General features: G+C 47.5%; 1 protein-coding gene across 12 annotated transcripts in view; it reads right to left on the bottom strand.

The window, feature by feature from the left end:
* UBE3A (ubiquitin protein ligase E3A) overlaps positions 1–18,744 on the bottom strand; it is a 135,441-nt gene that overhangs the window by 45,941 nt on the left and 70,756 nt on the right. For all 12 annotated transcript variants that reach the window (XM_068098863.2, XM_068098857.2, XM_068098858.2 and 9 more), the window contains 2 exons: positions 2,480–2,977; positions 2,232–2,376 (listed from right to left, as the gene is read on the bottom strand). In XM_068098863.2, the coding sequence (XP_067954964.2) occupies positions 2,232–2,376; positions 2,480–2,977 (643 nt within the window). The remainder of the gene's footprint in view (positions 1–2,231; positions 2,377–2,479; positions 2,978–18,744) is intronic.

Below are 18,744 nucleotides of genomic sequence, written 5' to 3'. Positions count from 1 at the left end.
GCCTGACGGGGACCTGATGGTAGCCGCGTATGAGGTCCACCTTCGAGAAGAAGGACCTGCCCGCCAAACGGGCGGAAAAGTCCAGAATGTGGGGGACGGGGTAGCGGTCGGGAGTCGTGGCGTCATTGAGACGGCGATAGTCCCCGCACGGTCGCCATCCCCCGCCGGGCTTCGGCACGATGTGCAGCGGCGACGCCCAAGCGCTCTCTGAGCGCCGAACGATGCCGAGTCGCTCCAGGGTAGCGAACGCCGCTTTTGCCACCGCCAGCTTCGTCGGCTCGAGGCGGCGTGCCCGGGCGTAGACCGGTGGCCCGACGGTGGGGATGTGATGGGCCACCCCGTGCTTGACGGCCCCCGCCGAGAAGGTGGGCCGCGTGAGGGCCGGGAAGCCGGCGAGTGAATGCGTCCGCTGCCGGAAGCGTACAGACCAACGTGGCCGGAACCGAATCGTTCGGCAAGCCGCTTGGCAAGCCGCTCGTTGAGCTGGGCAACGCACAAGCGAGCGAGCTGAACGTCTCGGCCTGGACAAGCCGTCTGCGCTTGACGTCGACCAGGAGCCCATTAGCGCACAGGAAGTCCGCGCCAAGCAGTGCCATGGGCACGTCGGCGGTGACGAACGTCCATCGGAAAACCTGCCCTCCAAACCGCAGAGAGAGGCAGCGTTTTCCGTACGTACGGATGGGCGTCCCGTTCGCGGCAAGCAGCGCGGGGCCCCCACCCACGGCGTGCTTGTCTGACGTGCCGGCGGGAATGACACTCACCTGCGCTCCCGTGTCGCACAGGTAACGGCGCCCGGAGAAGGTGTCCGTTATGAACAGCAGGCTGCTCGAACGGCCGGCGCTCATCGCCACTATTGAGCGCCGGCCCGGGCGTTTCCCGACCCGTTGAAGGAGCACGGCGGATGACACCGCCGAGCTTCGTGGCCGAACTTGGCGTGGAACCAGCACCAGGTGGTGGAGCTGGAGGAGCGCGGCTGGCTCCGCCAGGCCGGTGGAGTTGGCGGGTTTCCCCGCGGTGGCGGTTTTCGCCGCGGCGGTGGGCGGGGCGTGGCGGCGTTCACGAGGTGCGTATCAGCATGCTGCTGAACATCAGCGCGCTGTAGAAGCTGATGCTGTGGAACATGCTGCTGAACATCAGCGCGCTGTAGAAGCTGATGCTGTGGAACATGCTGCTGAACATCAGCGTCGAGGGCCGTGACGGCCACGCCGACGCTCGCCCGCGTGTCCGAAGCGGCGAAGTACCTGTCCGCCTTGGCGGCCAATGCTCGGGGTTCCGTTAGCTCGGTCCCGGCCAACGCGAGGCGAACCTGCGCTGGAAGTTGGCGCCGGAAAAGCGCCCGGAATAGCGAACCGGGGGCTTTGTCGCCCAACAGTGACAGCATATGGTCCATTCGGACCGACGGGCACGTCTCACCGAGCTCGGGGAGATCCAGGAGGCGGTCGGCCCGTGCGTCGTCCGTGAGGCCGAACGTGGCTAGGAGTAGCCGCTTGAGTGCCTTGTACTTGTGGCCGTCCGGTGGGTGGCGAAGGACGGACACAACTCGAGCGGCCGTGCCGGGCCCGAGGGAGGCGACGACATGGCAGTAGCGCAGGTCGTCGTTGGTGAGGCGCCGAAGCTGAAATTGGGCTTCGGCTTGAACGAACCAGACTTCGGCCTGGGCCTCCCAAAATTCGGGAAGTTTAATCGCCATTGCCTTGTCGTTGGCAATTGCAATGGCGTCGTGTTCAGAAGGATCGCTACGGCAGATCCAACGTCGAGGGTCACCAGTAAAGCACGGCGTTACGCGCGCTGCTTGTGAGCAAGGAGGAAGCGGACAAGCGGTAACATATAAACGTCTTTATTGTAAGACTACACTGTAACACTGAAATGCTCCGGGCTGGTCGCCCGGTGTATATCATGAGGCCACGCCTACCCCTCGGGCGTGGCCACCGCCCACTTGGTGCGTGGAATGATGTCACCACGCCAGTGGGCTTTTGTGTCCGCCACACCACCATATTTAACATTTTAAATTAGTTATCCATGCCTGTTGTTTGTGTTCTTTACGACGTTGTTAGAAACAGCAATTTTCCTGTTTGGAATGATGCGTGAATTTTCACGTGCGTGGGATAAATATCCCTTTATGGAGATGCAAATGTCACCGTTTGTTAAAAAAAGACAACACAAACCACTTGATTCACGGGGAACACACGCATGCAGTTTGTCTTGTGGAATTATTTAACAAGAATGCTCACCAATATCAGCATTAAAGATTTCTTCTACAACCAGCTGGAAGAACTCTTTGGAAACGCCACCCTCATCCACACCCTGCTCACCCTCAAACTCGACATAAAGCTGTTTGCGCAAGTCAGTGGGATTCTCCAAAGCGATCATTTCCAACTGTGTGTACAAATATAAAATTACATCAAAGTAAATGAGAAGGCTCAAAAAGGGAAATAAAGAAAACGGAAAAGGAAAACAAAATAGCGGCGAAACTGCTTACCCGCACAAGAGCATCATCAATAACGTGATCTCTTCGCACCTTGAGGCGTAGGTATGGGTGCAGGTGCTGACCTTGGACCAGCGAGTGAAACACCGTGATGCGCCGCTCGCTGTACATGCGGATTCGGTTGTCGTAGTACAGACCGAGGCTTTTGGTCACGGGACTGAGTATGAAGGGGCATGTCATGAAGGAGAAACGCTTTTCCTGTTCAACCCTGAAGAAGGTAAAATCCTTGTCCATCTCGAGCACGTCATTAAGTGGTTCATTTACAAAGTCTTCGTGTGGCACAAGTGGATGGAGACAATCAATTGGCTGCACTCCAACCTCTACTGCTAGTGGTTCAAACGGCATCACACGTTTTCCCCGTGGCACTGCACCCAACAGCTCTCGAAAAGTGCTATCGGTTGGCTCACCATCGTTCTCATCTTCCTCAGAGTCGTCCTCATCCCTAGGATTGGAGTCCACTTCACCACCCAAAAGGGATGCATAATATACAATCTACGAGAAGAAAAAAACAAAACATTTTACGACTAAATGATAAGCGCCACTTAAGAAACTGATCGATTTCGCGATGAAAAAAATAAATAAATAAAACTACAGCTATGAACTCAATGTGACATATATGATAATTATAATAGGCGAAGGTGCTTCTGTCTGTCTGGGGGTGTGGCTTACTCCGTTTACAGAGTAGCTCCACCCATTCTTGGAGAGGTTTCATGTAAACAAATATCCACCATTTCATTACCTCGAATAGCTTTGAGGCCTGTTTAGTTAGGCCCGTGTTGTCTTTCTCTCTCACACAGGTTTATTTAAACTCTAATTCGATACATCATTTCATTTTTAACAGTCGCTAACATAGTTTTAGACTCGGTTGAAAAGAAAACGGGAAGAGAATCCCATGAAAGTTTCCATTTATAGAACGAAATGAATTCTCAAAGGCCTGTAAAATAAAGCCAATTCATTGAGTCACCCTCACAATTTTATCTCGAATTCACCATCTGATTTAATTTTTATCGATGGTTTTAGACTCGGTGTCAGAAATAATTGAGCACATTCACGCACACACGGGAAAATGCAGAGATATATTTTTTAAAATTACGCCACGATGATACACGAAAATACACCGCCTAAAATAACAGTCGGGGAAAATGTCGACATATATTAAAAATTCGCTTTTTCTTTTCCGTCAAGATATATTACTTTTACTTTTGATGACAGTCGTCACAAAACGACATATATTTCTTCGTTCTTATTTCATTCAGCATTATTATCCAGAAGTAAAAACTAAAATATGTTTCAGGAAATTACCGAGAGATATTTCTTCGTTTTTTATTTTATTAGTTATGTGCGCATACACTTTAAATAGGTTTCTTTGAAATCTTTAATTTTCACAATGTAATTTACTTGCCATTTGATGATTACAAGACACTTCCTCGAGGATCGTGACAATTCATGCGTTGCATGGAAACTTCCATTTCCAAAATGAATGAGACAGGAGAGGAGCGAGGAGCAAGGAGTTGGAGAGTGAGGAGCAAGGGGTTGGAGAGTGAGGAGAAAGGGTTTGGAGAGTGAGGAGCGAGGGGTTGGAGAGTGAGGAGCGAGGGGTTGGAGAGTTGGAGAGTGAGGAGCTAGGGGTTGGAGAGTGAGGGGTAAGGGGTTGGAGAGGAGCGGGAAATTGGAGAGGAGTGAGGGGTTGGAGAGTGAGGAGCTAGGGGTTGGAGAGTGAGGGGTAAGGGGTTGGAGAGGAGTGGGAAATTGGAGAGGAGTGAGGGGTTGGAGAGTGAGGAGCGAGGGTTTGGCGAGTGAGGGGCGAGGGGTTGGAGAGTGAGGGGCGAGGGGTTGGAGAGTGAGGAGCGAGGGGGTGGAGAGCGAGGAGCGAGAGGGTTGGAGAGTGAGGAGCGAGGGGTTTGAGAGCGAGGAGCTAGGGGTTGGAGAGCGAGGAGCTAGGGGTTGGAGAGCGAGGAGCTCGGGGTTGGAGAGCGAGGAGCTCGGGGTTGGAGAGCGAGGAGCTCGGGGTTGGAGAGCGAGGAGCTCGGGGTTGGAGAACGAGGAGCTAGGGGATGAAGAGCGAGGAGCTAGGGGATGAAGAGCGAGGAGCTAGGGGATGAAGAGCGAGGAGCTCGGGGTTGGAGAGTGAGGAGCTCGGGGTTGGAGAGTGAGGGGCGAGGGGTTGGAGAGTGAGGCGCGAGAGGTTGGAGAGTGAGGAGCGAGGGGTTGGAGAGCGAGGAACGAGGGGTTGGAGAGGGAGGGGCGAGGGGTTGGAGAGTGAGGAGCGAAGGGTTGGAGAGTGAGGAGCGAGGGGTTGGAGAGTGAGGAGCGAGGGGTTGGAGAGTGAGGAGCAAGGGGTTGGAGAGTGAGGAGTGAGGGGTTGGAGAGTGAGGGGCGAAGGTTTGGAGAGCAAGGAGTTGGAGAGTGAGGAGCGTGGGGTTGGAGAGTGAGGAGCAAGGGGTTGGAGAGTGAGGAGCGAGGGTTTGGAGAGCGAGGAGTTGGAGAGCGAGGAGCGAGGGGTTGGAGAGTGGAGCAAGGGGTTGGAGAGCGAGGGGTTGGAGAGCGAGGAGCTAGGGGTTGGAGAGTGAGGAGCGAGGATTTGGAGAGTGAGGAGCGAGGAGTTGAAGAGTGAGGGGTGATGGGTTGGAGAGTGAGGGGCTAGGGGTTGGAGAGGAGCAGGAAATTGGAGAGTGAGGGGTTGGAGAGTGAGGAGCGAGGGGTTGGAGAGTGAGGGGCGAGGGGTTGGAGAGTGAGGGGCAAGGGGTTGGAGAGTGAGGGGCAAGGGGTTGGAGAGTGAGGAGCAAGGGGTTGGAGAGTGAGGGGCAAGGGGTTGGAGAGTGAGGGGCAAGGGGTTGGAGAGTGAGGGGTGATGGGTTGGAGAGTGAGGGGCTAGGGGTTGGAGAGGAGCAGGAAATTGGAGAGGAGTGAGGGGTTGGAGAGTGAGGGGCGAGGGGTTGGAGAGTGAGGGGCGAGGGGTTGGAGAGTGAGGGGCGAGGGATTGGAGAGTGAGGGCCTAGGGGTTGCAGAGGAGCGAGAAATTGGAGAGGAGTGACGGGTTGGAGAGGAGCGAGGGGTTGGAGAGTGAGGGGCGAGGGGTTGGAGAGTGAGGGGCGAGGGGTTGGAGAGTGAGGGGCAAGGGGTTGGAGAGTGAGGGGCAAGGGGTTGGAGAGTGAGGAGCGAGGGGTTGGAGAGTGAGGAGCGAGGAGTTGAAGAGTGAGGGGTGATGGGTTGGAGAGTGAGGGGCTAGGGGGTGGAGAGGAGCAGGAAATTGGAGAGGGGTGAGGGGTTGGAGAGTCAGGTGCGAGGAGTTGGAGAGCGAGAAGTTGGAGATTGAGGGGCTAGGGGTTGGAGAGTGAGGAACTAGGGGTTGGAGAGTGAGGAGCTAGGGGTTGGAGAGTGAGGAGCTAGGGGTTGGAGAGTGAGGAGCGAGGAGTTGGAGAGTGAGAAGCGAGGAGTTGGAGAGTGAGGAGCGAGGAGTTGGAGAGTGAGGGGCTAGGGGTTGGAGAGTGAGGAGCGAGGAGTTGGAGAGTGAGGAGAGAGGAGTTGGAGAGAGGAGCGAGGAGTTGGAGAGTGAGGAGCGAGGAGTTGGAGAGTGAGGAGCGAGGAGTTGGAGAGTGAGGAGCGAGGAGTTGGAGAGTGAGGAGCGAGGAGTTGGAGAGTGAGGAGCGAGGAGTTGGAGAGTGAGGAGTTGGAGAGTGAGGAACTGGAGAGTGAGGCGCGAGGAGTTGGAGAGCGAGAATTTGGAGAGCGAGGAGCTAGGGGTTTGAGAGCGAGGGCCGATTGGAGCGAAGAGTGAGGAGCGATTGCAGAGGAGAGTGAGGAGCGATTGGAGAGGAGAGTGAGGAGTGATTGGAGGGGAGTGTGAGGAATTGGAGAGGAGTGTGAGGGATTGGAGAGGGGTGTGAGGGATTGGAGAGGAGCGTGAGGAGGTATTGTAGAGGGGTGTGAGGAGGAGTGGGATTGGAGAGGCGTGAGGTTGGAGAGAGGAGAGTGTCAGGTGGAGAGGAGTGAGGTGTCACATATGTGAAATAAATAAATTGTGTTCATTACACCATTTCTGGAGCTGATGAATTGCCAGTAACAATTTTGTAAAATTTAATGTGCAGCATCTAAATCAAGATGTCCAAATGTCACACGTCCATGCCCGTGGGATTCCCACGGGTGACCCCACTAGTGATAATATAAATGAACAGGATTGTAAATAGATCAATCGACATGTGGGACACTTACGCGCCCAGAACAGGTATCAAATCCAGGTCCTCTTGTGAACCGTACCAGTGCTCTGCCATCTGAGCTATCTGGTGGAACCCTGACCAAGTACGTAATTTTTTTCCATCACTGCTTACTCACTCAACAATAGGAGCACCAAAGGCCTATTCACGAGATCTTTATATTGATTTTAGATTATATTGATTTTTAACGACATAATGAATTTTGTAACAATTTCTAAAAAACAAACAAAAATCCATGACATTAAGGGGTATTGTGTGCAGATCAGTGACAAAAAAAAAAAATCTCAATTTTGTTAATATTAAATATATATATATATGCCCGTGGCTACATATATACACACGTTTGAGCGTGAGGTATATGTGTATGCATATGTATGTATATGTATATGCATATGCTACATATATACACACATATACATATACATATTGCTGCGGTTTTGGAATAAAGGTTAATTCCCCCTCTTAGTTAGTTGCACCACAACATGTAGCCTCGCTTAGTTTAGTTATTTCTTCGTGAATGTAAGAGTAGTCCTTTCCTGTGTTTAGTTTTGCGTTGAATAGGCCAGTGAGCTTAGGTGCTTTTGGTTTGGGCTGGAAATGCCACATGGTAGGCCTTCAACAAGTCTGGCAAGGCCGAAGGGACGAGCTGCAGGGGGAGTGGCCGGTAAGCAACGAGCCGCCAATCAGGGCTCGAGGGGAGTGGCTTACCACTGCGGCAGGAGGCGGGGCTTGGAACATTCGGGTAAGATCGGGGAGGTGCCATATAAGGTCCTGCCCCGAGCCCATTTAAGCAGAACAGCAGCAGAATGCGCATGAGTCAGCATGCACGAGAACGTACGAGAGGGGAGGGCTGTGAGAGTTCGTGGGCGGCAGAACAGGTGAGATCAAGAACAAGAGACGAGGAGTGAAAGTCGCCCAGCCCTGAACAAGTCGAAGTGCTTGAATTGACTGTTGTAATAGCCTCGTTGTACACGAACTTTCCCCGTGCCCTGCGCTCTGCCGCTGTATTAATCGCGCGCTCGAGAGGACGACCCGCGCCGGGCCACAGACGCGCGATTTCCTCCTGCCTGCATTCATTCCGTGACCGCCACAGGGCTACACCACGAGCGAGCTGTCCGGGAGCGACCGGCAGCAAGGCGCGTTTGGCGCGCGAACCTGCTCTTCTTCCATTTCCCCGTGTGAGTGATTGGGCCCGTGTCTGGGTAAATAAGTTAAACTGGTTAAGCTTGTGCTCTGTGTCCCCCTTTCCTTCATCATTATCATTGTACATAATAGTGTAAATAAATCATGTTCTTCCACTGATTTGACCGTCCTGTCCCTTCCATCCATTGGCTTCGCATGGTATGAATAAAACCGCTCAAATCGGGTTCCAATAAAAGTAACAGCACGAGTCACATGATACGCATACCGCTCGGGCGTACTCGATTAAGCGTGGCTTGTGCGAGGCTCGATCCCCGCTTTCGTGGTAGCGTGGGTTAAAAGGTACGTGCGAATTTGTCCCGATACCCTTTTTCACGTTTGCCCGGAAGTGGCGATTCGGCCTCGCGGACCCGAAGACCCAGGGGGAAAAAAGGGGTTTAATCCACCCTTTGTAACGGGAACGGGCTTCGCGAGATCCGCAACAATATATTAAAAAATATATATAATAATAATAATAATAATAATAATAATAAATATATATATATATATATATATATATATATATATATATATATATATATATATATATATATATATATATACATACATACATACACACGAGCTTGGCTCGGCTCGCTCCGCTCGCCTCACCAAGCGTCGTTGCTGAGGAACGGGCTTATTTTAGCTGAGAATAATGACTGTACCTGAGTTGCTGTGTTGTCATGATTTACACCAATCATAATACAAACAATTATTTTGCACAAATGTATTTGCTGTGTTTGTGATATTACATTTTTATAGGCAATTTAGGTTGAAGATTCAGGTTGAATGTTTTTGGGTTTTTTTCAAGAAAGAACCCCTCAGCATATACATAGGGGAGGGGTAGGTGCAGACTGGAAGTTTGGGACGATTACACCTCACCACCACGTAATTCAAAACACCTCACCACCACGTAATTCAAAACCCCTCACCATCAAGTAATTTAAAACACCTCACAGCCATAAAACACGTAATAAAAACACCTCACCACCACAAAATTAAAAACACCTCACAGCCATAAAACACGAAATAAAAACACCTCAGCCATAAAACACGAAATAAAAACACCTCACAGACATAAAAACACGTAATAAAAACACCTCACAGCCACGAAATTAAAAACACCTCACCACCACGTAATTCAAAACACCTCACCACCATGTCATTTAAAAACACCTCACCACCACATAATTCAAAATACCTCACCACCACGTGATTCAAAACCACCACGTGATTCAAAACCACCACAATGTTATTAAAAACACTTCACAACCACGGAAACAAATGTTTGAGGGAGTCGTTAAGTGACAAGACAGACATTGCCAAGATGTCTAGATATATAGATAAATGACTGTACCCGAGTTGCCGTTTTGTCATGGTTTAAACCAATCATAATTCAAACTGCACAAATGTATTTGTAATATTCGTGATATCACATTTTATAAACAATTGAAGTTAAAAAAAAAGATTTCCCCCAAAAAATAAAAGAAAATAAAAATTCGAAATTTTTTCAAAAAAAATACCCTTAAGACATACCGACGGGAGAGATATGTGCATACCAGAAGTTTGGTACGATTTCACAAAAGTTTGAGAAAGTAGTTCAGTGACAACACAAAACACAACACAACACAACACAGGACAGACATTATATATATACACAAAGAATTAAGTTAAGCACCCCCCCCGTTTTTTTACAACCTCGCACATTACAAGTTTGTTGTCGTCAAAACAGTGTAATATACCCATGATATTGCTATATTTTCTGGAGAAATGATATTATGGTCACATAAAAACACAACAATCATGCCGTTTTCAATATTTTATTCTGAATAATTTAAGGTGAAATTTTTTGGGAATTTTAGGCATATTTTCACCTCAATTTAAGTATGGAGCTATAGGTCCATCACGGACAGTGTGGATGACGTTTATGTTTTCTAACGTACAGTCATTGTTCTGAGAAGACCTCTAGCGATCTTTGCGTCAATAACGTGTGTAGGACCCACGTGATCGGATCACTGACTCAACCAATCACTTTTTTTCACTTTGATCACTCACTTTCATCAATGGATAATTGCTAATGTCATACCAATCATTATTTGATCTCACATACCTTAGAATATATGCCAATGTATACATATACACAAAGAATATATATTAGGGGGTGCTTACCTTAATTCGTTGTGTAGGGGTGCTTAACTTAATTCTTTGTGTATATATACAGTGCATTCAGACCCCTTCACTTTTTTGATGTTGCAGCCTTATGCTGAAATCGTTTAAATTTATTTTTTCCCTCATCAATCTACACTCAATACCCCATAATGACAAAGAGAAAACAGGATTTTAGAAAGTTTTGCAAATTTATTAAAAAGAAAAACCTGAAATATCACATTGACACAAGTATTCATACCCTTTGCTATGACACTTGAAATTTAGCTCAGGTGCCTCCCATTTCTCTTGATCATCTTTCAGATGTTTCTACACCTTGATTCGAGTCCAACTGTGGTAAATTCAATTGATTGGACATGATTTGGAAAGGCACACACCTGTCTATATAAGGCCTCACAGCTGACAATGCATATCGGAGTAAAAACCAAGCCATGAGGTCGAGAACTGCCTGCAGAGCTCAGAGACAGGATTGTGTTGAGGCATAAATCTGGGGAAGCCTCCAAAAAAAATCTCTGCTGCATTGAAGGTTCCCAAGAGCAGTGGCCTCCATAATTCTTAAATGGAAGAAGTTTGGAACAACCAGGACTCTTCCTAGAGCTGGCCGCCCCGCCAAACTGAGCAATCGAGAGAGAAGGGCCTTGGTAAGAGAGGTGACCAAGAACCCGATGGTCACTCTGGCTGAGCTCCAGAGATCCTGTGGGGAGATGGGAGAAACTTCCAGAAGGACAACCATCACTGCAACACTCCACCGATCTGGGCTTTATGGCAGAGTGGCCACACGGAAGCCTCTCCTCAGTGAGACACATGAAAACCCACTTGGAGTTTGCAAAAAAGCACCGAAAGGACTCAGACTGTGAGAAACAAGATTCTGTGGTCTGATGAAACCAAGATTGAACTGTTTGGCTAAAATTTTAGTTTGGCAAAATATATATATATATATAATATATATATATATATATATATATATATATATATATATATATATACATATACAGTGGAACCTTGACTTACGAGTTAATTCGTTCTGTGACCGAGCTCGTAACTCAATTTGCTCGTTTCTCAAATTAAATTTCCCCATTAAAATGCATTGAAATGCTATTAATCCGTTCCAGCCGCCAAAAACCACACCAATTTTCTTTTAAATATACAGTATATATAAAAATATCTCGCGCTTTATATTTCACCTGTATGCAGCATACAAGTTGGCAGGATGGCCTGGACTGGAGGTACGCACACTTGACTCAAAACTGTCCAGCCTGGGTTTGAATCCCGACCCAGCTATAACCTGTCATGGGTGAATCACAGGCAGGGTGATTCATCAATGTGTGTACCGCTAAACTGGGCGCCCCGTTTGCGTCCCATTAGTTGTTGGATGTTAAGGATCTCACCGTGTTTTCCACAAAGAGAAGGCGAGCTATCGCCGGCACTCTGAACAAGTTGTGGCCTGGCATGCTCTTCTCCTCTGCCGTTATATACGTCCTCCTCGGCATCTTTTTCCAGAAGAGCCCTGTCTCGTCACAGTTGAAGATTTGCTGGGGGATGTATCGTTCGGCTTCTATCAGTTCGGCAAAAGTTATAATAAAATCTTCAGCTGCCTTCACATCCGCCTCACCAAGTCGACAACATGCACACCTCGCTCATGTTTTTCGACGATTGCGTGTTTTATATCCAAGCACATCATCCTCTCTTCTTCTCAGTACTGCCCTTGGCACTCAATTTCTTAGTACCCATGGTTAAAACTAAGAAATTTTCCAAAACTAGGGCATGCCCGTACTATATATATATCTAAAAGTATATCCCCCCCCTCTATTTACATGCAATGGTTTGGTCCAAAGCGAACGGCTTGCGAGTACGGTGACAATCCCCCCCCCCCCCCCCCTCTATTTACATGAAATGGTTTGGTCCAAAGCGAACGGCTTGCGAGTACGGTGACAATCCCCCCCCTCTATTTACATGAAATGGTTTGGTCCAAAGCGAACGGCTTGCGAGTACGGTGACAATCCCCCCCCCCCCCTCTATTTACATGAAATGGTTTGGTCCAAAGCTAACGGCTTGCGGAGTTTGGTAAAGAAATCGCCATCGCGTGCACAAATGCGCAGGGAAAGCGAATGAATCGCAAATTAGTTTTAATTAGTTTTAAACATAGTTTAACGCCCGAGCGAGTTTAACGCAATCGCAAATCGCATCGCAAAGCGAAAGAATCGCAAATTAGTTTTAATTAGTTTTAAAACATAGTTTAACGCCAACATAGCGCCAACATAGTTTGCCGACGGGAAATAAATGAATACGCTCTCAAATGTGCCGTCCGAGGCAGAGTCTGTTCGCCACGTTCGGCACACGTGATAGCTCGCTGCTCTCTGATTGGTTGAATCATTTTTTGGACATAGCTCGGTAACTACTTCTCCGATTAATATGAAACCTTGAAAAGGCACATCCTCGGGTCCCCAGCAATATACCTGGCAAGTTTAAAGTATATCGGACCCGTGGTTGTCGAGAAACAGCGGTCACAGACAAACATACAAACATACAAACATACAAACATACAAACATACACACAGAGATTACTGGAATTATAGATAGATAACCAAAATGCGAAAACAAAACAGCAGCGATATACGGCAGAGATGCTTGCACGGCAAGATAACCACGTGACCGGAACCCACTTGGTGGCAGGTGGCGGAAGCTCGTAACTCAGATCTCGGCTCGCATCTCAAAGCAATAAACCGCCCGAGCGACGGCTCGTATCTCGGAAAACTCGTAAGTTGGTGCACTCGTAAGTCAAGGTTCCACTGTATATATATATATATATATATATATATATATATATTCCGTGGGCTGAGTAGGGTTTACATGCACCCCCCCACAACTTAACTTCCTGGGTATGTCCATGTACCCCCCACCCTAGGGGTTAGGAAAAACCATGTTAACAGAAAAAAAATTCACTCCCAAGGTACCTCCCACGCATATTTTGATGTGTAGATGTGTGTCGGTGATTTCCGAAAATTAGGGGTAGGCGAAATTCAAATGGCCATAACCTTTTACCTAGTCATCCTATGGTTGCATATAAAACCACCGTTTAGAGGCCATTTTTCCCCGCAAAGCGGGGGTTGGCCTTTTTGGGGACCGTGGTAGTTGTTGTTTTTTTGGTCCCCTTTTTGAAGCAATGTTTTACGGCCGGATGCCCTTCCTGACGCCAACCCTTTTTGCCGCCTTCAACGACAAACAGGGAATTACCAGTGAACTGGTACTCAAATGTTTGTTTGTTTGTCAAATGGTTGCATATGACCCATCAAAATGTTTGTCCTCGGACACTCTTTACAATGATGTGTTATATGCAAATGAGGTCACTAATGAGGTCACCAGAGGTCAAACTATGACGTAATTTGGGGGTTGCCCAAAATCCATGACCTTGAAAGTTAAAAATGACTGAGGTAGGCAAGAAATTGGTAAAGGAATGTTTTATTATGCCTTTTTGATAGTACATATATCAAGACAGTTTATGGAAAAAACAGCTTCGAAAAATTCCAAGTATTGACTGGTTGGTGGTCATTTGAATTTAGAGGATGGCCCAAATAATGCATGAAGGCAAACTGCAATGTACCTATTTCTTTCAGGCAGCATGGAGCGCCCTGTGAGGAAGAGGAAGTCTGAAGACCAGAAAGACCATGCAGACTCGGAAGATGTAGGCTCGGCAAAGAAGGGTAAAGCTGAAGATGGTCAGGCACCCAGAGAATCGATAGAAAACGTTTGTATCATTCACATGAAAGACTCCAAGTGCCAAGACTTTATATTTCTCAAGAATTCGAAAGATCCAGATGCCAGGTTAAAAAGACTTTTGCAAATCAGTGAAAAACAGTTATTTCAACCTTTCGAATCCCCGAATCGAATGGAAGATGTCTGCAGGCAGATTCCATCAACCTACTCCATTTACCACGGGTATCACAGGGACTGTTACCAACGCTTCACGTCTAACTTGAACCGGTTAATTCCACAGCCAAACGAATCTCTTGACTTGGGGGAAAAGACGGGAGTCACGAAGATCATCTACCGAAAAAGATGATGTCTTATTTCAACCAGACTGTGTCTTCTGTAACAAGGTTGGGAAAAAGGCTATAAAAGTACGTGGCGCTTGGACAACTGAACCAACTACAAAATTTGAACGCGGAGGTAGTGAAGCAGTTATTCGGGAGGCCGAAAAGAAACAAGACTCGAAACTTCTTCTGCGCATATCCGGTTTTGACCTTTTTGCATGCGAGACCATGTACCATCGGAGTTGGCGATGTCAGTACATGCAGAGACCTGAGAAGTGGAGAAGTAGCAATCCTGGACACATTGAGCAACAAGCTTCACTTGAGAAAGCACATGATCAATCATTCAATAGAATATGTGAACTGATAAATGAAAAGGTTGTAAAGGAGAAAGATGTGCTCAGGTTGTCCGACTTGAGAAACATATATGTATCTGAACTAGCTAAAACTCCCCATTCAAATCCAAGTTACAGGGGGGAAAATCTGAAAAACAAAGAGAAATGTGACCTGTACAAAGACACTTTAGGTTTCTGTCCCATCAGTGATGATGGACGTTTCAAATCTTACCTGGTGTATAATCTCAAGTGTGATGTAGGCACTGCTGTCAAAGCAACATACACACTTCATTCTGTTGATAGGTCCAGAGAAACGGCTAGAAATTTGCGAAACGATATCCTTGACAAATTTGAAGCTACAGAACAAATGGCTTGGCCACCCACTGTTCAGTCCCTTCCAACCCAAGACATATTGCCAAAAACTCTAGAGAACTTTCTGAAGTTTCTTCTTTCAGGGAATGAAGATGTTGAGTCTGTTAGGGTAAACCGACTAGCTAATTCATTGGGGCAAGACGTATGCAGGGCTGTTACCCATGGTCGGTGGAAACTTCCAAAGCATGTTCTGCTTGGAATGACCCTGCACCATCTATTCCGCAGCGCAGAACTCGTAAAATTGATGAACAAACTTGGACATTCAGAAAACTATTCATTCTTGCTTGAAGTTGAAACTGCAATAGCTGTAGCTGTACAGACAACATCTTCATTACTACCTGTGTCAATCATACGCAACCCGTCCTGTCCTTCTACATTCCACTCAGATTTTGACAACTATGATGAATTCATAAATTACATTTCTGGTGCAGGGTCCATTCATAGGTCTCATGGGATCATGTTACAAGAGCTGGTGACTGCACCAGGAGAATCCCCAGACGGGGTTAAGCCTCCAATACCTTCGATCCAGAGGACGGGACAACGTACATTGACGGAACCAATGGACGTCGAGTTAGGTGATTGTTACCTAGGCCGGAGACGAAGCCCTGGCTACGAGGTCGTCGATTCAGATGTAGATGGTGGCAAGGAGGCCTATCAGAACACAATGGTTAAAAACCTACTTTGGCTCCTTATCCAGCTGCATGCAGGAACAGTTCAGCAGCGTATACCTGGATGGGGTGGGTACATTTCGCTTACTGGGGAGACTCCATGCAACCTGAGTACAGTTGAATATTACCCGGTGATTCCCCACCCTATAACTGATAACAGAGCCGTGAAGGAGTGTCTGCGATACTCGGAAGAGGGAAGCAAGGAGGTTGGCCAGAACTATGTGAGAACAACTTTTGACTTAGGTGTGTGTATGAAAGCCTATCCATTGATCTGGAACAGCCCAACATACTATGAAAACCACATAGTAATGATTGGGACGTTCCATCTGGTCTGCGCTTACCTAAAGATGATTGGCAAGATGATGAAAGGTACAGGATTGTCCGACATTCTACTAGAAGCTGGTCTGTCTTCACCAGGATCGATCAGTGGCGTGATATCTGGTAAGAACTACGGACGGTCTATTCACTGTCACAAGGTGTTGGTGGAGTCGTTGGAACGCCTACTGCTCGTACGTTTCCTTGATGGCCGAGGCGAGAAATTGCCCTTTGACGGAAGTCCACAGGAATCAAAGCATCTGATCATGGAACTGATTCAGTCAGTGGGGAGCAAAACTGAAGCAGCAGTTTTGCAGGATACAGTCCTCAGATCTTACATAGAGGACTACCTCAAGTTTCGTGATGGTGTAAGGCAAGGTGAACTTGGCAAAACTGCTAAGCTATGGATGTCCTACATAGATCATGTGTGGTTGGCCCTGGCATTACTTGAGGCAGTGAAGACAAATGACTTCGTTCTCTATGGTGAATGTCTTGGCTTGATGCCTGATCTTTTCTTTAGTTTCGATGGTCAGAACTACGCTAGGTACTTGACATTCTTTGCTCTTTTCATCGCAAATATCGAGAGGTCTCATCCTGGAGCAACGGACTTGTTGAAACGGGGGGCAATAAGTGTAGCTTGATCATTCATACCAGGGAATAGATGTGCAGTCGACAAGACTATTGAAGAGACATTCATGAAAAACGCGAAATCCAGGGGATGGGGTGGAAGTGGAGCAGGGATATCTGGCATCTCGACTAATTATGGGGCGTACCAGAGATGGGCACGGACTTCAAAAGAAAGGGCTGAGTACTTGCAAGCGACCTACAGCATGGCTGACATGGCACCAGATGCAGAGACGGGAAGGAAACACAAGGATGTACGTCATGCTGAAGTGCAGCGCAGTGAAAAGCAGGTGAAATGGACTGTAGAAGCTGTGACAAATTTCAATAACCCCTTCGAACTTCCGGATGCAGACAAGTTATACTGCCTTTCTTCTGGTGCACCCGCCAGCTCTGACGTTGAACGGGACCATTCTGCGTGCAGAATCCGCAGGAGCAGACCGGAAGAAAAACTTTATAGAGGAACGGCTGAAGACACATGAGAATTTCTTCGAGCCGATCAAAAGACTAAAGTTGAAAACAATGGAAGATATGAACAAGGCTGTGCTAGTCAAATCCTCCACAAATAAAACCGTTGAGTATAAGCAGCAGGGAAGCATCGCATTTCAACTGCTAGTTCAGTCCCAAAAGCTTCCTGGAGCAAAACTCGACCTGCAGGAGCTACTGACCTATCCTGTAACACCAGTGCCATTGAGTCTAGCAGGAGCACATGGATATATGGCAAAGACAGATAAGTCTAAGGGACTTGCCTATCTTGTAAAGGATTTGGACGAGGACTGTTCATCTGCACCTCCTAATATCAAAGACAGTCTGGTTATCGAGGACTGAAATGCTTGTTTATATTACATGAGGGAAATACCAAACACTTTTGGGGAAATAGCTCAGAAGGTTTTCAAGTCTCTAACAACAAAGCATGATGTTTTCTTCAGCACAGACATGTACAGGCCAGATTCAGTCAAGTCAGCAGAACGACGGAGGCGGGGTTGTGGAGATAAGCTCATTGTAAGCGGTGAAAAAACAAGAAGACCAAAAGACTGGGGAGTTTTCCTAACCAATGATGAAAACAAAGAACAACTGATCAGAATCCTATTGTCCACTTGGAGTGGTGGTGAATTCACAAGCTCACTAAAGGATCGGAGTGTTACCATTGTTGTAGAAGGGAGGGCATACCGTCTAACATCTGATGGGGAAACCACTTCAGTAGAGGAGCTTGTTGGTCTCAAGTCAACTCGGGAAGAAACAGACTCGCGGATCATTCTGTACTGTCTGTACGCTAAGGAAGTCGGGTACAAATGTGTGCGGGTTCGCAGTCCAGACAGCGATATATTTTTCATCTTGTTGTTCCATGTTAGTCGATTAGAGGGGATCAGAATACTGTTCGAAACAGGGAAAGGCAATTCGAAACGTTGCTTGGACATGAACAAAATCGCAGAATCCGTTTCACCTGTTTTACGATCAGCATTACTTGGCCTTCATGCTTTCAGTGGCTGCGACAGCACGAGTGCTTTCAAGGGGAAAGGGAAAATCAAAGCGATAAAACTTCTCCAAAAGAGTATCAATTTCCAGGAGGCATTGTGTCGAGTTGGTGAAAGTTGGGAAGTGGACAATGACGTCCAGCACATGCTGGAGGAATTCACTTGTGCACTGTATGGGAAACCAAACGTCAAAACTGTAAATGAACTGAGGTACCTTCTACTATAGGCTAAGTGTGCCATTGGAGGCACCCTGGATCCCAAGAAGTCGTTCGACATGGGTTCCTTGCCCCCATGCAAAAGCTGTCTGCAACAGCATGCCGAACGTGCAAATTATCAAGTTGCCATATGGAGGCGCGCTCACATCCCAAATCCTGATATGCCGAATCCAATTCATGGACATGGATGGGAAGACGAAAGTGGGACCCTGCAGCCAAAATGGACAGATCATGACATTTTGCCAACCAAACTGGTGGATATCCTTGAACAGAAACTGGAGAGTGAGAACAGTGATGATGAGGAGGAGGATGGAGATGATAACAATGACCAAGGCGATGAAATGTCATCTTCAAGTGAAGAGAGCGGAAGTGAGAGCGACGATGATTAAGTTCTGTCATTAAACTGAAGTGAAGTTCGTTGAACCACAATCAATGTCACATCTTACAGGTTAGTTTTTATTTGGGGCATAGAATTCACTCGGGGAATGGTGTAACTTGGATCTGAATAAAAACCACCGTTTAGACGCCATTTTTCCCCGCAAAGCGGGGGTTGGCCTTTTCGGGGACCGTGGTGGTTGTTGTTTTTTGGTCCCCTTTTTGAAGCAATGTTTTACGGCCGGATGCCCTTCCTGACGCCAACCCTTTTTGCCGCCTTCAACGACAAACAGGGA

This window comes from Myxine glutinosa, chromosome 12 (assembly GCF_964187855.1).
Source record: "Myxine glutinosa chromosome 12, kmMyxGlut1.1, whole genome shotgun sequence".
In the NCBI taxonomy this organism is placed as follows: domain Eukaryota; kingdom Metazoa; phylum Chordata; class Myxini; order Myxiniformes; family Myxinidae; genus Myxine; species Myxine glutinosa.
This window is presented reverse-complemented; position numbering and strand designations above follow the sequence as displayed.